This window comes from Balaenoptera musculus, chromosome 6 (genome assembly GCF_009873245.2).
Source record: "Balaenoptera musculus isolate JJ_BM4_2016_0621 chromosome 6, mBalMus1.pri.v3, whole genome shotgun sequence".
Classification (NCBI taxonomy): domain Eukaryota; kingdom Metazoa; phylum Chordata; class Mammalia; order Artiodactyla; family Balaenopteridae; genus Balaenoptera; species Balaenoptera musculus.
Window position 1 is genome coordinate 96,715,513 of NC_045790.1, and position 16,238 is coordinate 96,731,750.

The window sequence follows — 16,238 nt, forward strand, 5'->3', positions numbered from 1 at the left end:
CACTCTTGTAGCAAATCACCCCTTGTAGTTGTTTGCATTTCAGAAAGAAGGTCACAGGCTGATAACCCAGAGGCAAACGGACCCAATTACGGGTTGCCTGACGCCAGCGGTGACTGTTTTGAAATAATGCAAGAAGAATGCAAGACCTTCACCATTTTGATCCTTATCACTCACTTCGGACTGTGAGCTCCACCAATAAGCACCCCTGTAATTCCCCAGGAGGGGGGGCACAGTTCTTGAGGCACTAGCCTGCTGTGTTTTCCCTTTTTGCCTGGCAAAGGAATAAAGCCATCTCTCTTATCCTCCAAAATCTCTGTCTCTGTATTTCTGTTCGGCATTGGCGCACAGAGAGTCAAGATTCTGGCAACAGGATTGGCCACCTACTCAGCACCTCCACATGTTCCTCCACCTGGAAGCTCTCCAAATCCCATCATTTAGCACTCTACTGAAAGCATCATTACGTGAGCATGGTTGATTAAATCACTGGTCATCATTAGTGACCAAGTCAATCTCCAGCACCAGTTCCTTTCCCAGAGGTGAGGGGGTGGGGCTGAAAGTTCCAACCCTCTAATCACAAACTTGGTTCCCCTGGTAACCAGCTCCCATCCCGAGTCTATCCAGGAGCCCCCACCCAAGAGACATCTTATTAGCATACAAAAAGACAAGTATCACTTTGGAGAGGCCCAAGAGTTTTATGAGCTGTGTGCCGGGAAAGGGAGGTAGAGACCAAGTATGTATTTTGTATTACAGTAAGTCCCCTACATGTAAATGAGTTCCATTCCGAGAGCATGTTCGTAAGTTCCATTTGTTCATAAGTCCACAGAGTTAGCCTAGGTACCCAACTAACACAATTGGCTATATAGTACTGTACTGTAATAGGTTTATAATACTTTTCACACAAATAATACATAAAAAACAAACACAAAAAATAAACATTTTTAATCCTACAGTACAGTACCTTGGAAAGTATAGTAGTATGGTACAACAGCTGGCATACAGGGGCTGGCATCGAGTGAACAGGCAAGAAGAGTTACTGACTGGAGGAGGGAGAGGAGGTGGGAGATGGTAGAGCTGAAGGATCGTCAGCAATAGGAGATGGAGGGCAAGCTGCAATTTCACTCATGCCTGACATGGATGGAACGCACGTTCGCATCTTTGAAAGTTCGCAACTTGAAGGCTCGTATGTAGGGGACTTACTGTATATCGCACTCACTGTCTGTGGTTTTGCTTCAAGAGGCATGCAAGTTAGGCCAGAGCTGAATTGCTCTGGATAAAAGAAAGACGGAGTCCTGCTCCTTACTGACCCTCCGTGTTTACCCTTCCCCCACACAGGCAACCCTAGCATTTCTTCGCACGAGCAAAGGAAGGCCCAAAGACCATTGGTCTAAATACCTAAACGTTATGAATCAAAAGTCTTTAAATAAAGCTGAGTCTTTACAATTTAAGTTTTGGAAATTTAATCAATGGATTAAGTCTTGTTCAAAAATGTTATAAAGCTATAAATTATTCACAATGCTAGCATTCAACCTCTAGCTGCTGATATCAGGAATCAGATTCATGCCTAATGTGTGTTACATCTACCTACACATGAATTTAAGAGGAATACGAATGATTTCACATTGCAAAATATCTCTCAGCTACCATGTGCAACTCTTGCAAATACTGCCTATTTCTAAATCAGGAGGGCCTCCCCAAACACACGTTGCAAAAAACCAAAAAATGGATTCTCAGTACTATTGGGAAGCGAGAGCTGATGTGGCAAGAACTTACTGCCTTTAGGCTGAGAGGGAAGAATGAGAAAGTTAACTGCCTTTTCTCTTTCTGTTGTTGAACCAAAGTTCATACGCCCCACGCACAGTGAGGCCAAACTGAAATGTCAGAGTCTGGAGCAGGGAAAGGTTTACTAATCGAGTAACACCTGTCAACACAGAAGATGGGAGACCTAGACTTGTCTCAAATCCATCTCGTTAGCTGGCTGGGGCGCAAGGTTTTTAAAGGCAAGGAGGGTAATTGGGAGACGGTTGTAGGATGTGTGATCAGCTCGTGGACCTTCTTCTGATTGGTTGGTGGTGAGGTAACAAGGGGATGTTTCAGGAATCTTTATCATCAACCTTCTGGTTCCAACTAGTTTGGGGTCTACGTGCTTGTGGTCAGGATGTAGTCACCATCCTCCGCCTGGGTTGGAGTCTTAGTTTCTGCAAAGCAGCTCAAAGATATGCATCAGATTGTTGTCAACATCCCTTCAGGAGGGACGAGGGGTCCTGTGTCTCTATAGTCCTAATGATTAACTGCTTGAGCCGGCTCTTTGGAACTCAGAGAAGGCCTAGGAGACTAAAGTCTTCCCTCCCCCACTTTGTTTTCTTTCTATGAACCAGAAACATGTTTTGTTTTGTTTTGTTTTAACCCAGGAGGGCCCCGCAGGGTCCTGCTCAGTTTCATTACCTCCAAGTCCACTCAAATCCTCCCTGAATTCTGAAGCGGTGTCTGTCTACTGTATCAGCAGTAGCATCACGCCAAAGCCTCAGGACATCTGGATACAATGTCCAAATGCCTGATGTTTCAAGGATAGAGTAGGAGATGGGAAGAATTGTTCCCCTGGGGTCTGAACACGGTTGGTTGTGAGGAAGGATGTTTAGGGCTATGGGCCACCCTGTGCCAATACCAGGTACCAGATCCCAAGTGACAGAGGTGCTTATGTGTTGCTGAATGAACTTTGCATGTGTGTGTCCTTGTATGTGTGTGTCCGTGTGTGTGTGGTATGTGAGGGCCTCTAAAGCTCTGGGCTGCAGGTAGGAGCCCCAGTGGCCCAGGTCTAAGGTGGCACTGTCCCCACATAGTGTCCAGCATCTCCGTAAAATAGTGTCTTGAATCTGTGCCCAGTCCCAACATCTCACACCTGGACCGTGCAACTGTCCAACTGCTCTGCCAAGTTCTGCTGTTCTTGCCCTCCCTGTTCCCTGTTCTTCTCACTGTAGACAGACAGAGTGATCTTTCTAAAGAGCAAATCTGACTAGTCAACCCCCCTCCACCTCACTTAAAATTTTTCCATTTCTCCCCAGTACCCCCAGAATCCACTGCAAACTCCTCAGCCTGGCCTCTGTGCTCTGCAGCTCGGGTTCCCATCAGCGTCCCCAAGCATCAGCCCCCATCACTCTGACCCCATCACAGGCTCCAACCACACAGACCGTCCCGGTCCTTCACATACCACACTCTCCCTCACCTTCACTCTTCCCTCTTGAAGAGCTCCAGTCATGTTTGCAAGACTCCAATTAGAGCAATGCAAATTCAAAACACTAACTGAGCTGGCAAAAAAAAAAAAAAAAGAAGAAGAAGAAAAGAAAAGAAAAAGAAGGGAAATTCCAATTCTGACAAGGACGTAGAGAAAGAGATTCATTTCTGCATTGCTAGATTGGTGCAGCATTAAAAATCGTTAGTGTTTTTTATTTATCATGTTTTTGTTTTCTCTCTTTTGGGGGAGAGGTTTTTTTTAAAATCAACTTAATTGAGGTATAATTGGCTTACAATAAAATGCACACATTTTCGGCTTCCAGTTCAAAGAGTTTCACAAATATACATACGTGTGTAAACACCACCACAATGAAAATACAGCACATGGTCATCTACTTCAGAAAGTTCTCTCATGCCCCTTGGCGGTCAAATGACAAGGCAACCACTGATCTGATTTCTACCATTATAATTCGTTTTGGCTGTTCTAGAACTTTGTATAAATGGGATCATACAGTCCGTGCACTATTGAGTCTGGCTTCTTTTGTTCAGCATAATGTTTCTGAGACGCATTCATGTTGTTACATGTATCCATAGTTCATTCCTTTTTGTTGCTAAGTAATATTCCATTGTATGAAAATGCCACAGTTTGTTTTCCCATTTTCCTGTTGGCAGATATCTGAATTGTTTCTAGTTTGGGGGCTATTTTATTTATTTATTTATTTATTTATTTATGTATTTGGGGGGCAATTTTAAATATTGCTAAAGTCTTGCATTTTAAAGACATATGCTTTTCTTTCTCTTGAAAGAAATTTGGATGCTCTCTGACACATATCATCAGAGGAAAAATCACAATATAAAATGCTATAGACAGCTATATTTCAGTAAATCTGGAAAAAATAAAATAAAATGCTATAAATATAAAGAGAGGACATGCTCAAGGAAGTTAGAATCCAAGAAGTGAATGAAAGGTTATGCATCCATTCAAATTACTGCTGACTATACTGGCACATGAAAAAGTATTCAAAATACATGAAATGAATAAGAATACAAAATTGTAAGCTTATCATAATAGTACTCTTGGAAAGTATTTATTTATTCGAATAAAGATTTGACCCCGTCATGTAGAAATGCAAATGGGCAATGGAATTATTTATGCCATGGTATATACTGAGCGCCCACTACTTGCTGGGCACTGTCCCAGGGCTAGGAATATATGGGTGAAAAGAGAGGCAAGCTCCCTGCTCATATAGCAGGGGGTGGGGACATCGCAGAGGTAATTTCCTGTTTTAGATACTGAGAGGTGGTTCAAGTAAAACATTTACTGGAAATAGACATTCAACTTAGAAGCCCCTTTCTTTTGGAAAGGTCCCTGCCTCCAGCACCGGGTTGGGGGCCCTCTGGACTTTTGCTCTTTCACAGTTGTCACCACACTCAGTTGGAATTGATCCCAAGTTTGCCCTCACCTCCCACCCCTAAACCCCTCCCCCACTCATTCCCCCCTCCCCTACGCTCGCCTGGGAATTCTCTAAGTTGCCTTCAGCCCTTGATTTATGGCTGGGTCCTTCTCAAGTCTTGGCGCTTAGTAGGACAGGAATTGAATGAAAACAGGAGAGTTTGCTTACAGGCCCCTCTATCAATATCTAAACACATTAACTAATATCACTCCGGCCCACATTCACCTTGGCTTTGAACAGCCAGACCTTTGGACCCTTGTAACCCCTCCAGGTCAGGGACCCAAATTAGACTTGGGGTTGCAAGGCTTTACCTATAGCTGGCTTTGTGGGATGGAGGGAAGGTTTTGTGTAAGACCTTTTCCAAGAGCTCACCAGATTGTGTCATAGCTTGCCCCCAGGGCCCCGCCCACAGCTACTTTAAAGGTCACTGGCACCCTCCAGCCACCAGTTTGCCTGGCTGCAGGTGCCTCCTGGTTTCAGCATGGTGCTGCCCTGGGCCCTCGCTGTCCTGAGCCTCCTTCCTCTGCTGGACGCCCAGAGTCCGGCGTGCGCCAACTTGACGGCGGTGGCGCCCATCACCAACGCCACCCTGGACAGGGTGAGTGCCCAAGTCCCTGAGTGCCGTGGGCAGCTGCTTCCATCTCTGGGCTTCCCTTTGCCCTCCTGATGCCATCCTTTTCTATCCTGGGTCCTGGGGTGAAATTCTGACCAGCCTCTGGAGGCATTTCTTTGCCTCCAAACTCAGACACCTCATTGCAAGGTCCCTCAGCAGGGAACATTCTGTACTGGGCAAGGAGGGGCTGCCCAGGGGTGGGGGGGTGAGGGGAGATGTCTGGTCCTCCAAGTGAGCTCTTGCACGTCCACTCCTCATCTGGGGTCCCACTCTCCTTGTTTGTAAAATGAGGGGAGAGATCTGCTGAGTCTCATCCCAGCTGACTCTCAAGGATTCAGCTCCAGCCTCCATCACCAGTTCCTGGCTTCTCCCCAGCTCTCTGGCAAGTGGTTTTATATCGGCTCGGCCTACCGAAACCCCGAGTACAATGAGTCGGCTAGATCGATCCAGGCAGCTTTCTTTTACTTTGAGCCCAAGCACGCAGAGGACAAGATAATTCTCAGAGAGTACCAGACCACGTGAGATCCCACACACCAACTCACCCCCAGCCTCAGCTTCCGGCTTCCACTCCCAGCTGCAGAAAAACCTAGAGCGAGTCCATCTTCCCTCCCGGCCTCAGCCTTCCCTTTGATGGACTAGGTGGGGAGGGATGGGGGGTATTGACTCCAATTGCCACCTGACTCTTGGCCCTCAATGACTGTGATGGGTGATCGTCCACTTCTTGACCATCTTACTGCTTTTCTCCCCTCTTCTGTCTGACTGTAGTGGGAACAAGTGCGTCTACAGTTCCAACTCCTTGACAGTCTATCGCGAGAATGGGACCATGTCTATGTATGGTGAGGGCCAGCCCTCAGGTGGAGGGCTGCTGTGTGGAGTGGGGAGATGGGGGGTTGTCCAGCCTAAAGAGGGGGGCCTGGACTAAGGCCCTGGGGGCTTTGAACACAGAGAACATGGGACAGGCCCACCTCTTATATCTCTGTGGCCCCAGTGCCTGCACACAGCAAATAATCAGTAATAACTGCCAACATTGTTGAGCTCTTACTACGTGCCAGGCACTGTTTGAAGTGCTTTACATGGATTAATCCCCTTAATACTCACAAACAACCCTAAGAGGACATTACAGTGATCAGATGAGGAAATAGAGAAATAGAGACGTCAAGTAGTTTCCCCAAGGTCACACAGCTTATAATTAGAGCTAGGATCTAAACCCCAGATTGGCTCCAGTCCTACCTCTCTGTCAACTACTCCTTATCCTCAGGGAAAACTCCTTATCTTCGGGGAGCTAAGGGTGGGAGCCTGCGCTGGGCAGGCAGTGACTTCGCCCATTTCCCCACCATCACTGCAGAGAGGGCACCTAGTAGGAGCACACAAGTGCCGATGGAATTGAACGGACACCACTTTGCAGCCCCGAGGCTCCTGTCTGAGCTTGATTTCCTCATCTGTAAAATGGGGAGAAAGGCTCTGACAGCCACGGTCCATGTGAGGCTCCTATGAGTCCACACATAGAGAGTGCTCAGTGCAGAGCCTGGCACACAGGAGGAGCGAGTGACCAGTGGCCTAAGAGAACCCCTGGTCTTCACTGGTTGGCTGTGTGGCCCTGGGCACACCCAGGTTCCTCTCCCATGAGATAGGAACTGTTGTGCTGCCTCCGTGGTCTCATCAGAGGCTCTCTCCTCCAGAGTCGGGTAGAGAACACTTTGTTGACCTGCTACTCACCAAGCACCCCAAGACCTTCATGCTTTCTGCCTCCTGGAATGGCAAGAAGAACGTGGGGATGTCCTTCTATGGTAGACACCTCAACCTCCCACTCTACCCAAGCCTCACCCCAGGACCACCACTACTCGGGCTGGACCCCCAGCACCCCAGCCCTCCCTGGCCTCCCACTTAGGTCCCCCATCATCCTCACCCGGCCCCCTTGCTCCATCCTGTAGCCGACAAGCCGGAGGTGACCCAGGAGCAGAAGAAAGAGTTCCTTGATACCATCAAGTGCATAGGCATTCACGAGTCAGAAATCACGTACAGCGATGAGAAAAAGGTAAGTGCAAGGAGGACTGGGCAGTGCTCACCCTGAGGGTGGTCCCACCTTGGGCAGCCTCAGAGGCCCAGAGAGGGAAGCTGTCAGTCAAAGCTACACAGCGAGGCAGGATATCCTGTTTAAGCACCTGCCTTACTGCAGGGCCCCCGGGGTGATGGACGAGTGCCCAGGAGGGAAAAGTCACTGGGAATCAGGGAGGACGCCTGGAGCAGGTGGGGAGGATTGTAAAGGCTAACAGGAGGGGAAGAGCATAGCCAAGGTGCGGTGAACTTGGGAAAGAGACACGCACACGGGGAACGATCATTTACAGCTGCCTGCCACACCCCAGGCTTCTAATGCCCATGTGATGGGGAATCAGTCTTGTGGTGTTAGGTGTCACCCAAACTGCAAGTCCAGGACCACCGTCCCGATTTTTGCTGGAACTGAGCATTATCTGTATAATCTTCTTAATACGTTCATTTAAACCTGTGTTAAATGAAAGGCTTTACATGGTCTTGTCCTGTGCAATAATATCTGAAATCACAGAGCTGATTTAAACTGGTTACAAAAACCAAAAACTGGTTACACTTTTTTGGATACATGTGAAATACTTTCATGATTATTAAAATAAAAACGTCTCCATCTAGACAGATTTGTGCCACCAGAGGTCATTTCCCGTGACCACCAGTGGCACAAATCATCCCCTGCTTTCGGGAACCCCGGGCAAAGGCATGTGAACACAGACACCGGAGTTCGTCCCGTGGCCAGCAGCCTGCCACCCCCGTCCACTGGCCGGGGGACCTCGGACAGGCCGCAGGTCACCATGAGCCTCACTCGCACCATCTTCAAAATGGTGTGAGGAATCCAGGAGATCAACAGAAGGGCATGGCAAGTCATAAGTGCTCAGACATGCCAGTTGTTAAGGGTTTGAGCCTCCATTTCAGAGGTGAATTAGCTGAGACTCAGAGAGAGAGAATGACTTGCCCAGGGTCACCCAGCTGAAGCCCTGCTTGGGCTGGAGCCACAGTCCAGAGCTTACTTCCCTCTTCCCCCAGAAGACCCCCTGCCCGATCATGTGCTGTCTTCTCCCACTAGGATCTGTGTGGGCCACTGCATATGCAGCATGAGGAGGAAAGGAAGAAGGAAAAGGAAGGGTCCTAGCATTGGGTTAGGACCCTGGGGACTCTGTGGGCCCATCCTCAGCCCCCGGCTCACGCTTTGTACCTCAGCTCTTTCCCTCAGTTGCATCAATAAAGCGTCTGTTGTGGTACAGTCAGGTTGTCATTTGCTTGTTCGTTTGTTCATTCGTTCATTCATGTTGTGCCCGCCTCAGTTGAGCCCCGGCCGACCACTGCCCTGAATTGATCCTTGGTTGGAAGGGCCCTTGCTATAATTCCCAGCACATGTGCCAGGATGGATGACTATATGCAGTGAGTGCTGTGGGAGCCCAGCACGGGGAAGCTTTCTTCTCCAGTGGGGAAGTCTGGGAAGGCTACCTGGAAGGGGCATCTGAACCACTCTAGAAAGATTAGGAGCTTGATAACACCTGCTGTTCCCGCTGCAAGCCAAAGACCTGTTTAAGGAACATCGAAGCAGAGGACCCTGAAGAGGAGTTCAGGTAGATAGAGGGTGGTGAGGACTCAGGAGTGTGGTGCTAAACACAAGGGCCCTTACTTTATTTATTTATTTTTTAAAGATGAATCAGTTTGGTTTTATTTTTGCTCAATTCATGAGATATTGTCAACATTTCACCATTCATATCAAAATTTCTCCCAGGTGTCACCAAGAAACTGATGATCAATATTTTTTAAACGATTTTCCAAGAATCTTATCAGATCAGATCGCGTTTCCTAAAGTAAATCCTTTCAGGAATGAAGGAAAGTTTCTCCTCTTAAGTACATGAAATAGAGTCTCTGTCACTTGGTTATGAAGGTCACGGAGGTGCCCTGTTACCAAGTCAGGAAGCAGGCTGGCCCACGCACGGCAGCATCCCCAAGTAGCTGGGTCTGGAGGGAGAGGGAAAAGGAAACCAAACCTTAATCCTGAACCAATTAGTGTGCTTTCCAACATCCTGGCCCTAACAAGGACTTTGCTTTAGAAAACTTACCTCCTAAGGGACTTTATTCCTCAGAGCACAAAATTCCACAGTTTTCTGCTTATCGTCTTCATTTTGGTTTTGCTTACACACAAAACCACGCTCGCCTGCCTAGTCTTCATCTGTAAGTAGATTCTCATCCATCCTTACATCAGGCGAAGTTAATTGCGGACACGTCCGAGTGTATGCACTGTGCCAGGCTTGCGCTCACTCACAGAATTACCTACCTAGAGCCCAGGGCTCCATCAGAGAAGGGAGTCTGCCTCAGCAAACAGTGGATGCAAAAAGAGAGCCGTCTGAGCCGAAGGAAAACACTGAGCTTATTCTACCTCAAGACACCACCAGGAGTTAACATAAAAGACGCGTCGTTAGTCAGAAGTCCATGCAGGTGAGACAGGAGGGAGACTCGTGTAAACACGAGCACATTTGGACCACTGTTCATTTCTTTCAGACTCAGCTGTATGTTTTCAGTTTTTCACCCAGCAAGGCTTGCCCAGTTTGGACGCTGTTGAGGAGGAAACTGGTTTTAACGTCAGCACGTCACAGACAACCTCCCTTCCTGACGCCCACTACTCCCCACGTGTCTCCTTCAGCTCTGATCTAAGCCTGGGCCCCCGGGAAGGGCCTGGGGCTCATTCACACTCGGGAACAAAACGGAAAGATCAGTCTTTCACTTTGCGAGGGAGCTGGGACGATCCTGACGAGTGGACACGGTGGGATAAAGGCATGGACAGGGCAGGAGTAAGAGACCGCAGTTGGGGAGCAGCTGCCCTGAGGGCACCGGGTGAGCAAGTGAATTGCAGCAGAGGCCGCAGGCCCTGTGGAGGGGGCTCTGGAGGTCCTGGCATGAGATTGCGAGGGGACTCTCATCCGAGCTCCCTTTACTGCGTAGGGCCTTTACTTTAGATGTCAGCCTGGCCATCTGGGGAGGCGAGTTAGGAGGGCCCAGACTGGAGGCAAGAAGACCTACGCGGAGGCTGCTGTGAGCATCCTGGAAGAGGCAGGTGTCTGGGCCAGGGCTGGGGCAGGATGGGGGAGACTCGGAGGACTTGGGGCCAGGCCAGAGGGGTTGTGTGTCTCCATGAGGTGTCCCCAGACTGCCCACCTGACACCCAGGAGGAAGATAGGATACGTAGGGGAAGGTTGGTCTCTCGAATCCAGCCATCTTGCAAATGTGTTTGGAGCCCTCGCCATGGGGCCACGTCTGAGGCTGGCCCACTTAGAGGCATAAAGAGGACTGAGCGTCTGAAGGATTCCAACAAGGAAGGCTGGTCTCCTTCCAGACCCAAGGGCTTTGTGATGGTCATGTGAGGGAAGCAGCACCACACAGGTGGCAGAGAAATTGGGCTGAATGATTGGAGTAATTCTATGTGCAAGCGTCCTAAGCCATTTGGAGGGACAGGACCATAACCTTGGCTCCTGACACCCAGTCCTGTGGCTCACAGACCAGTGTCCTCCAAAGAGCCACAGACCCAAGACTTCAGCATCCTTTGTTCAAAGCTGCAGCCATGTTGTGCCCAGGGCACTGAGGCTGGAGACACTGCTCTGGCCCCCCACCTCGGGCTCCCCCTTCCCATCCACCTTTCCATGAGGGTGTGGACCTGGACGCTCAGAACCAACAAGAAATCTCCCATCTCAGCAAGATGCCGTTTTCAACTCTCCTGAGAAGGATCAGCTGAAAAATGAAATAGAAATGAGTCCTGGAGGGCCAGGAGAAGCAAGTGAGATGAGAGGTGGGGAAGACTGAAGAAAAGGCCAAGGGAAGGGGAAGCAGGAGCTGGGGAGGAAAAAGTCATGGAGGTTTAGAGAGAAAAAAACAGTGACAAAGAATATGGACTTTGGAGTCAGACCATCGTGAGTTTGGGCATTCGGAACCTCGGTCTCCTCATCAATAAAATGGGCGCACAGTGGGTCACTTAGCTCAAGGATTGGCATCTAGGAGGCGCTCAGTAAATGGCAGCTGTTGTTGCTGTTTGCTGCCAAAAGGAGCATTGGAAAGAGAGTCCAGGCTCGTGCTCTTGCAGACACCAATTTGCTGTGTGTCTCATAAAAGAGGCTTGGTCAGACGGCCTCTCCTCACAGGCCCCTCCAGTGGAAAGCTTTATGGTTCTGAGGGGGAAAGTTGGAGAGACAGAAGGCACTGAAGGGAGGCAGGCAGGCAGAGTCTGGAAATGTGCACCCAACTGGTCCCTCGGGGGAGGGCTCCACTTGGCACCAAATCTTTCACCCCACAAACTTGACTTTAGAAACCACAAGTGGATGACACACACCACAGATATGGGCGGCTCTGGGAATGTTTTTGGGTTTTTTTGGCTTTCATTTCTTAAGATCAATATTCACTCTTCTTTATTTGCTCTCATAACGAAAATAGATTTTTTAATGTCCCAAATATACAAATATCACTGACGCACACACATTCCAGAAAAGCTGAAGTCTGAGCTGCTACAAGGTCAGGGAGCAGGAGATGGCCTGGCCTCATGGCCACAGACAAGGACCTGGCAGGAAGCTGGCCACTGGCTCAATTCCATGGGGGTCCCAGGGGAGAGCCGGGGGTCTCGGGATGAGGTGCTGAGGGGGACCATGGTGGACGGCCTTCTGGGCCCTCCGTGGGGTGTCTCTATCCCAGCAGACCCATGGGAAAGGCCTCTCAACCATGGAGAAGCTGGGTGTGTGTCATCCTGAGATATCCCAATGGACTCAAAGTGCCCCACTGACCACCAGTCACCAGGAGAAAGGTCCCCGCCATGTCCTTCCCAGAGACACCTACTCTGGAGTGGCTGGTTACAGGTGGTGGACAAGTTTTCGCCAGAGACCCTGGCCCTGTCCCTTCTTATCTGGCCTCCTAAGAAGGATCCAAGACCAGGAAAATGCTTCAGTTTGAAAAAAAGAAGTCTGTCCATCTGTATATAAAATACATATTGTTAGCCGGAGACGGACAAATGCAGGACCAGGAGCCTCCCAGAGATGGCATCCGGACAGATGGTGGCCTCAGTCCCAGCACCTTCTTCAGGGCTGGTCCCTAGGAAGTGACTTCTCTGGAGGACCAGCTGATACCCTTTCCGTTTTGGAAACACGGAGGCTGAGCAGGCAGGGCCGGTACGGAGGGAGCCCTCCTCATGAGGGTCTGCGGGGCCCCCAGGGCGACAGGGGACTGCCCACCCCTGCCTGCCGTGCGTCTCTGAGCCTTGAGCGCAGTCAGAAGAGGCAGGAGCCCCGCAGGCCGCGGGCCTGGCGCAGGTCGGCCGACAGGGAGTGGCTCATGAGCTTGGTGGTGGAGCGGACGCTCTCGGCAGCCTGGACCGCTCGGCTCAGGGCCTTGTTGAGCTCCTCCAGGTCCTCCAGGTCCAGCTGGATGGAGTGCCGGGGTCTCCTGGCCGGCCGAGGGGAGACTGCGGGGGGCCACTCGGCAGCTGCTCGGGCCGAGGGGGCTGAGGTAGGTGCTGGAGGTGCGTAGTACCTGGGGAGAGAGGCAAGGGCGTTCACTGACCACGGAGAGGGCTGGGGGCTTCTCAGCCCCAGCTCGGCCCCTACATTCTGAGTCTCAGTTTCTTCACCTCTAAAATGGGAAGAATAACCCCCAATGAGGGATGTGTTAGAGGGGTGAAGCAAGGTAAACGGGAGTGCCTGAACCAGAAGAGTCCTCAAAAAATGGTCCATTTCATCTACCCGTTCATTGAACAAATGCTTATGGAACATATATGTGCCAGCCAGTGGACTAGGGCCTGAGGTTACCATGGTGAATGAACAACACGGACCCAGCCCGCCACCTTCTTGGAGCTTCTAGTCTGAGAGCCTGGTCTCAGGGAGACCAGGATCACCCCAGGCTCTGGAGCAAACCCCCTTCATCAGAGAGGTAATGTATGGAGCCCTATTTGTCAGCTGTGGAGCGCTGGAGAAACGTGATAATAATAATTAGGATTCTGCAGGAGTGAGAGGGTCTGGCTCCACTCATCCCCCCCCCACCCCAGCCTGGTCCTGCAGGAATGTACGGTGTTGTTTAAAAGTTCTGGGGAAAACCGGCTGAGGAGCCATGAGCTGAAGCACAGATTTCTCCAAGAAGTGACTACTGCATTCCTCCAAGGATGCCAAGTTTAGGGTTCAAAGAAACCGATGCTGGGCAAGAAGAGGGTGTGGCACCTGTGTTGTAGAGTAAAGTGTGTAGGAAAGAGGGGGACAAAGAAGCATGTTGCCTAAATAGAGCAGGAATGGGTTTAGGAGAACTTGGCCGGAGACATTCACTGGTGTTTTGCTTGGCACGCTCTAAACTCTGGTCTTATTCCTGACCCTTCACTTTCTAATTTGCATTATTGCACAGTGTGAAAAAAGGGCTTTGCTAGGATCTGAACAGATGTCTCTCCAAACAAGATGTACAAATGGCCAACAAGCACATGAAAAGATGCTCAACATCATTAGCCATCAGGGAAACGCAAATCAAAACTACATGAGATGCCACTTCACACACTCCCCACCCACTGGGTGTCCTCAGAGACACTCATTGCTAAAAGCAAAAAGATAGCAATGAGTGTCTGTGAGGATGTGGGGAGATCGGAACCCTCAAACACTGCTGGTGGGAATGTAAAATGGTGCCACTACGTCGGAAAGCAGTTTGACAGTTCCTCAGTTAAACACAGTGCCTAGCCCGGGGCTGGCATCCTCACCCTCAGGACCCATTTGCCAGGCTCTGAGATAAGTCCTTTACCAGCACTGTCTTGTTTATCCGGTAGGTACTTTTATGCTTATTTTACAGATGAGCAAAGTGAAGCTCGGAGAAGCTAAGTGATGCAGGAAGCTCCCCAAATCCTGGCCACCCGCACGACCGTGAACAAGCTACTTCATTTTCAAGGGGTCCGTTTCTCCATGGAAAACAGCCATATTTAGCTACCTCCCAGGGTAGATCCAATAGGAAAATTCAGGTTAAAAGCTCTGTATGCCCAGTGCTCTGTAAATGTCAGCTACTGAGGACTCCCCCAGAATCAAAGAACTGGAGGGAGCAGTACTGGATTTAAACCCAGAGCTAATTAGCTCCCAGGAGATGCTGATACGTATCATCTGAACTGAATGAATGGGCTTCTTGAATCCAGTTCCCTCCTTTAAGGACAGACTAGCTGGTGTAACTACTGAGTTCCCACACACCCCTGCCTTCTGATAATTCTGATGACCAGCTTGGCCTGAAAGTTACCCCAAACTCCCCCTAGGGCAGAAGCTACAAAACAGAACAAACAACAACCAAGAAACGCCCCCAAACCAAAAAACTGGCTAGAAAGCCTCTGGTGCAGAGGCTATAAGTTGGCTGGCCAGCAGGTGGCAGCACAGGCCCGTTCAGCTTTCTAAGGGCTTCCTGGCCTCAGCCACTGAGCATGCTCAGTCCTGCTGATGGGCAGCTGGAGAAACTTCAGGGTGGCATCAGCCACAATTCCAGTAGCATTAGAAGCACTGTGGTTACTGGCCACCTTCTATGTACTATGGGCTTGCTATGCATCAGTTCATTTAATCCTCACCACAACCCATTTCACAGAGGGAAAAACTGAGGCACAGGAGCAAAGTGACCTACCCCAGGTTATCTAGTTACTGCTGGCCTGGTCTGTCGGGCACTAAAGCTCAGGGTCTTTCCCCTTCCCCACGGCCTGTCCAGGCGTGAGGACACCAACCTGGTTAGTTCTGCCCACAGGTCTGAGCCTGGAAGGATCTGGAATGGCCTCAGAAGTAGAGACCCATGGCTACCGTGGACACTCAGAGGTTTCTCCTGGGCCACCAAATTCCAGGCAAACCCTTTCCTGTCCAACGAATCAGAGGCCTGAGCATGCAGTATGGCCTCTCTTAACTGCTGGAGCGGAGGGTTCCTTGACGACTCACCCGGTCTCAGCTGAGAGGAAAGCAAGAAACCGTGCTGTAGGCAGGACTCCTCATGGAGCTGGATGGTGCCTGGGCCTCTGCTCCTGCCAAGCGCCAGCCCTGGTGGAAACTCTGCCCTCTTGCTGCTCACAGACACAGGCTTCTGACAACACACCACTGAAGAGGACCCCTGACCCAGTCATTTAACAGTGAGGGAAACTGAGGCATAGAACTAGCTGATGACAGTCAGGAGAAGAAGAAAGATCTCCTAATTCCAGGGTCCAGGCCTTTTTTCTCCTGCACAATCCCGTCATGTTGAAGCCACCTTTCCTCATTTTTCCCTCTTACTAATGACAATATTAACAGCAGAAGCATTTGCTGTGATGACAAAAGCTGCTGTTTATTCAGCAAAGAGCATGTGCTAGCACTGCACTACGAACCCCACAAACAGCTCCTGGGGCTCTTGCCACCTGCCTCATTTAATCCTCATACAACTGTACGTGACTGAGACTCTGACCCCATTTAACAGACGGGGAAAGCGAGGCTCAGAGAGGAAGTAGCTTTACCAAGGCCACACCACTAATAAGCGGCAGACAGGATTCCAGTACAGCTCTGACTCTAAAACCTGGACCATTTCTGCCTCAACTGCTGTGCTTTTTATGTCTTGACTGATGGTACAACCAAATCCATGTAAAAAGTGATTGCTCCTCTGGCCGTGGACCTGACCAGTATGCCTCTAAACTGTCAAGGCCATCGGGAACAAGGAAAGTCTGAGAAACTGTCTCAGCCAGGAGGAGCCTGGGAGATGTGACAACTAAATGCATGTGGTAACTTGTGGGGCGGCGGGGGGGAATCCTGGAACAGAAAAAGGACTTCAGGTAAAAACTAAGAAACCTGAATGAACTATGGACTTTAGTTAATAACAATGTATTAATAATGGTTCACTAACTGCACTATACCATATCAAGGTGAGATGTTTATAACAGAAGAAACTGTGTTTGG

The 16,238-nt window shown here is 49.8% G+C and overlaps 2 protein-coding genes across 2 annotated transcripts in view; one reads left to right on the top strand and one right to left on the bottom strand.

Moving 5' to 3' along the window:
• The first annotated feature begins 5,124 nt into the window (after positions 1 to 5,124).
• On the top strand, positions 5,125 to 8,585 carry LOC118896472 (alpha-1-acid glycoprotein-like). The gene is made up of 6 exons (XM_036854265.1): positions 5,125 to 5,280; positions 5,671 to 5,813; positions 6,061 to 6,131; positions 6,975 to 7,082; positions 7,227 to 7,330; positions 8,405 to 8,585. Exons 1-6 carry the CDS (start codon positions 5,164 to 5,166, stop codon positions 8,468 to 8,470), a joined length of 609 nt encoding a protein of 202 aa, XP_036710160.1. The 5' UTR covers positions 5,125 to 5,163; the 3' UTR covers positions 8,471 to 8,585.
• A 3,133-nt stretch (positions 8,586 to 11,718) lies between these two features.
• The window catches only part of AKNA (AT-hook transcription factor), a 52,915-nt gene continuing 48,395 nt past the window's right edge, over positions 11,719 to 16,238 (bottom strand). Inside the window, 1 exon segment of the mRNA XM_036856104.1 lies at positions 11,719 to 12,861. Within this exon segment, the coding sequence (XP_036711999.1) occupies positions 12,600 to 12,861 (262 nt within the window). The 3' untranslated portion in view covers positions 11,719 to 12,599.

What these genes read in the sequence shown, in the direction of transcription:
- LOC118896472 (XM_036854265.1), top strand. Translation starts at nt 5,164, where the DNA reads ATGGTGCTGCCCTGGGCCCTCGCTGTCCTGAGCCTCCTTCCTCTGCTG. An exon ending in CCAACGCCACCCTGGACAGG is followed by an intron (nt 5,281 to 5,670) that starts GTGAGTGCCCAA and finishes GCTTCTCCCCAG; the next exon opens with CTCTCTGGCAAGTGGTTTTA. An exon ending in TGGGACCATGTCTATGTATG is followed by an intron (nt 6,132 to 6,974) that starts GTGAGGGCCAGC and finishes TCTCTCCTCCAG; the next exon opens with AGTCGGGTAGAGAACACTTT.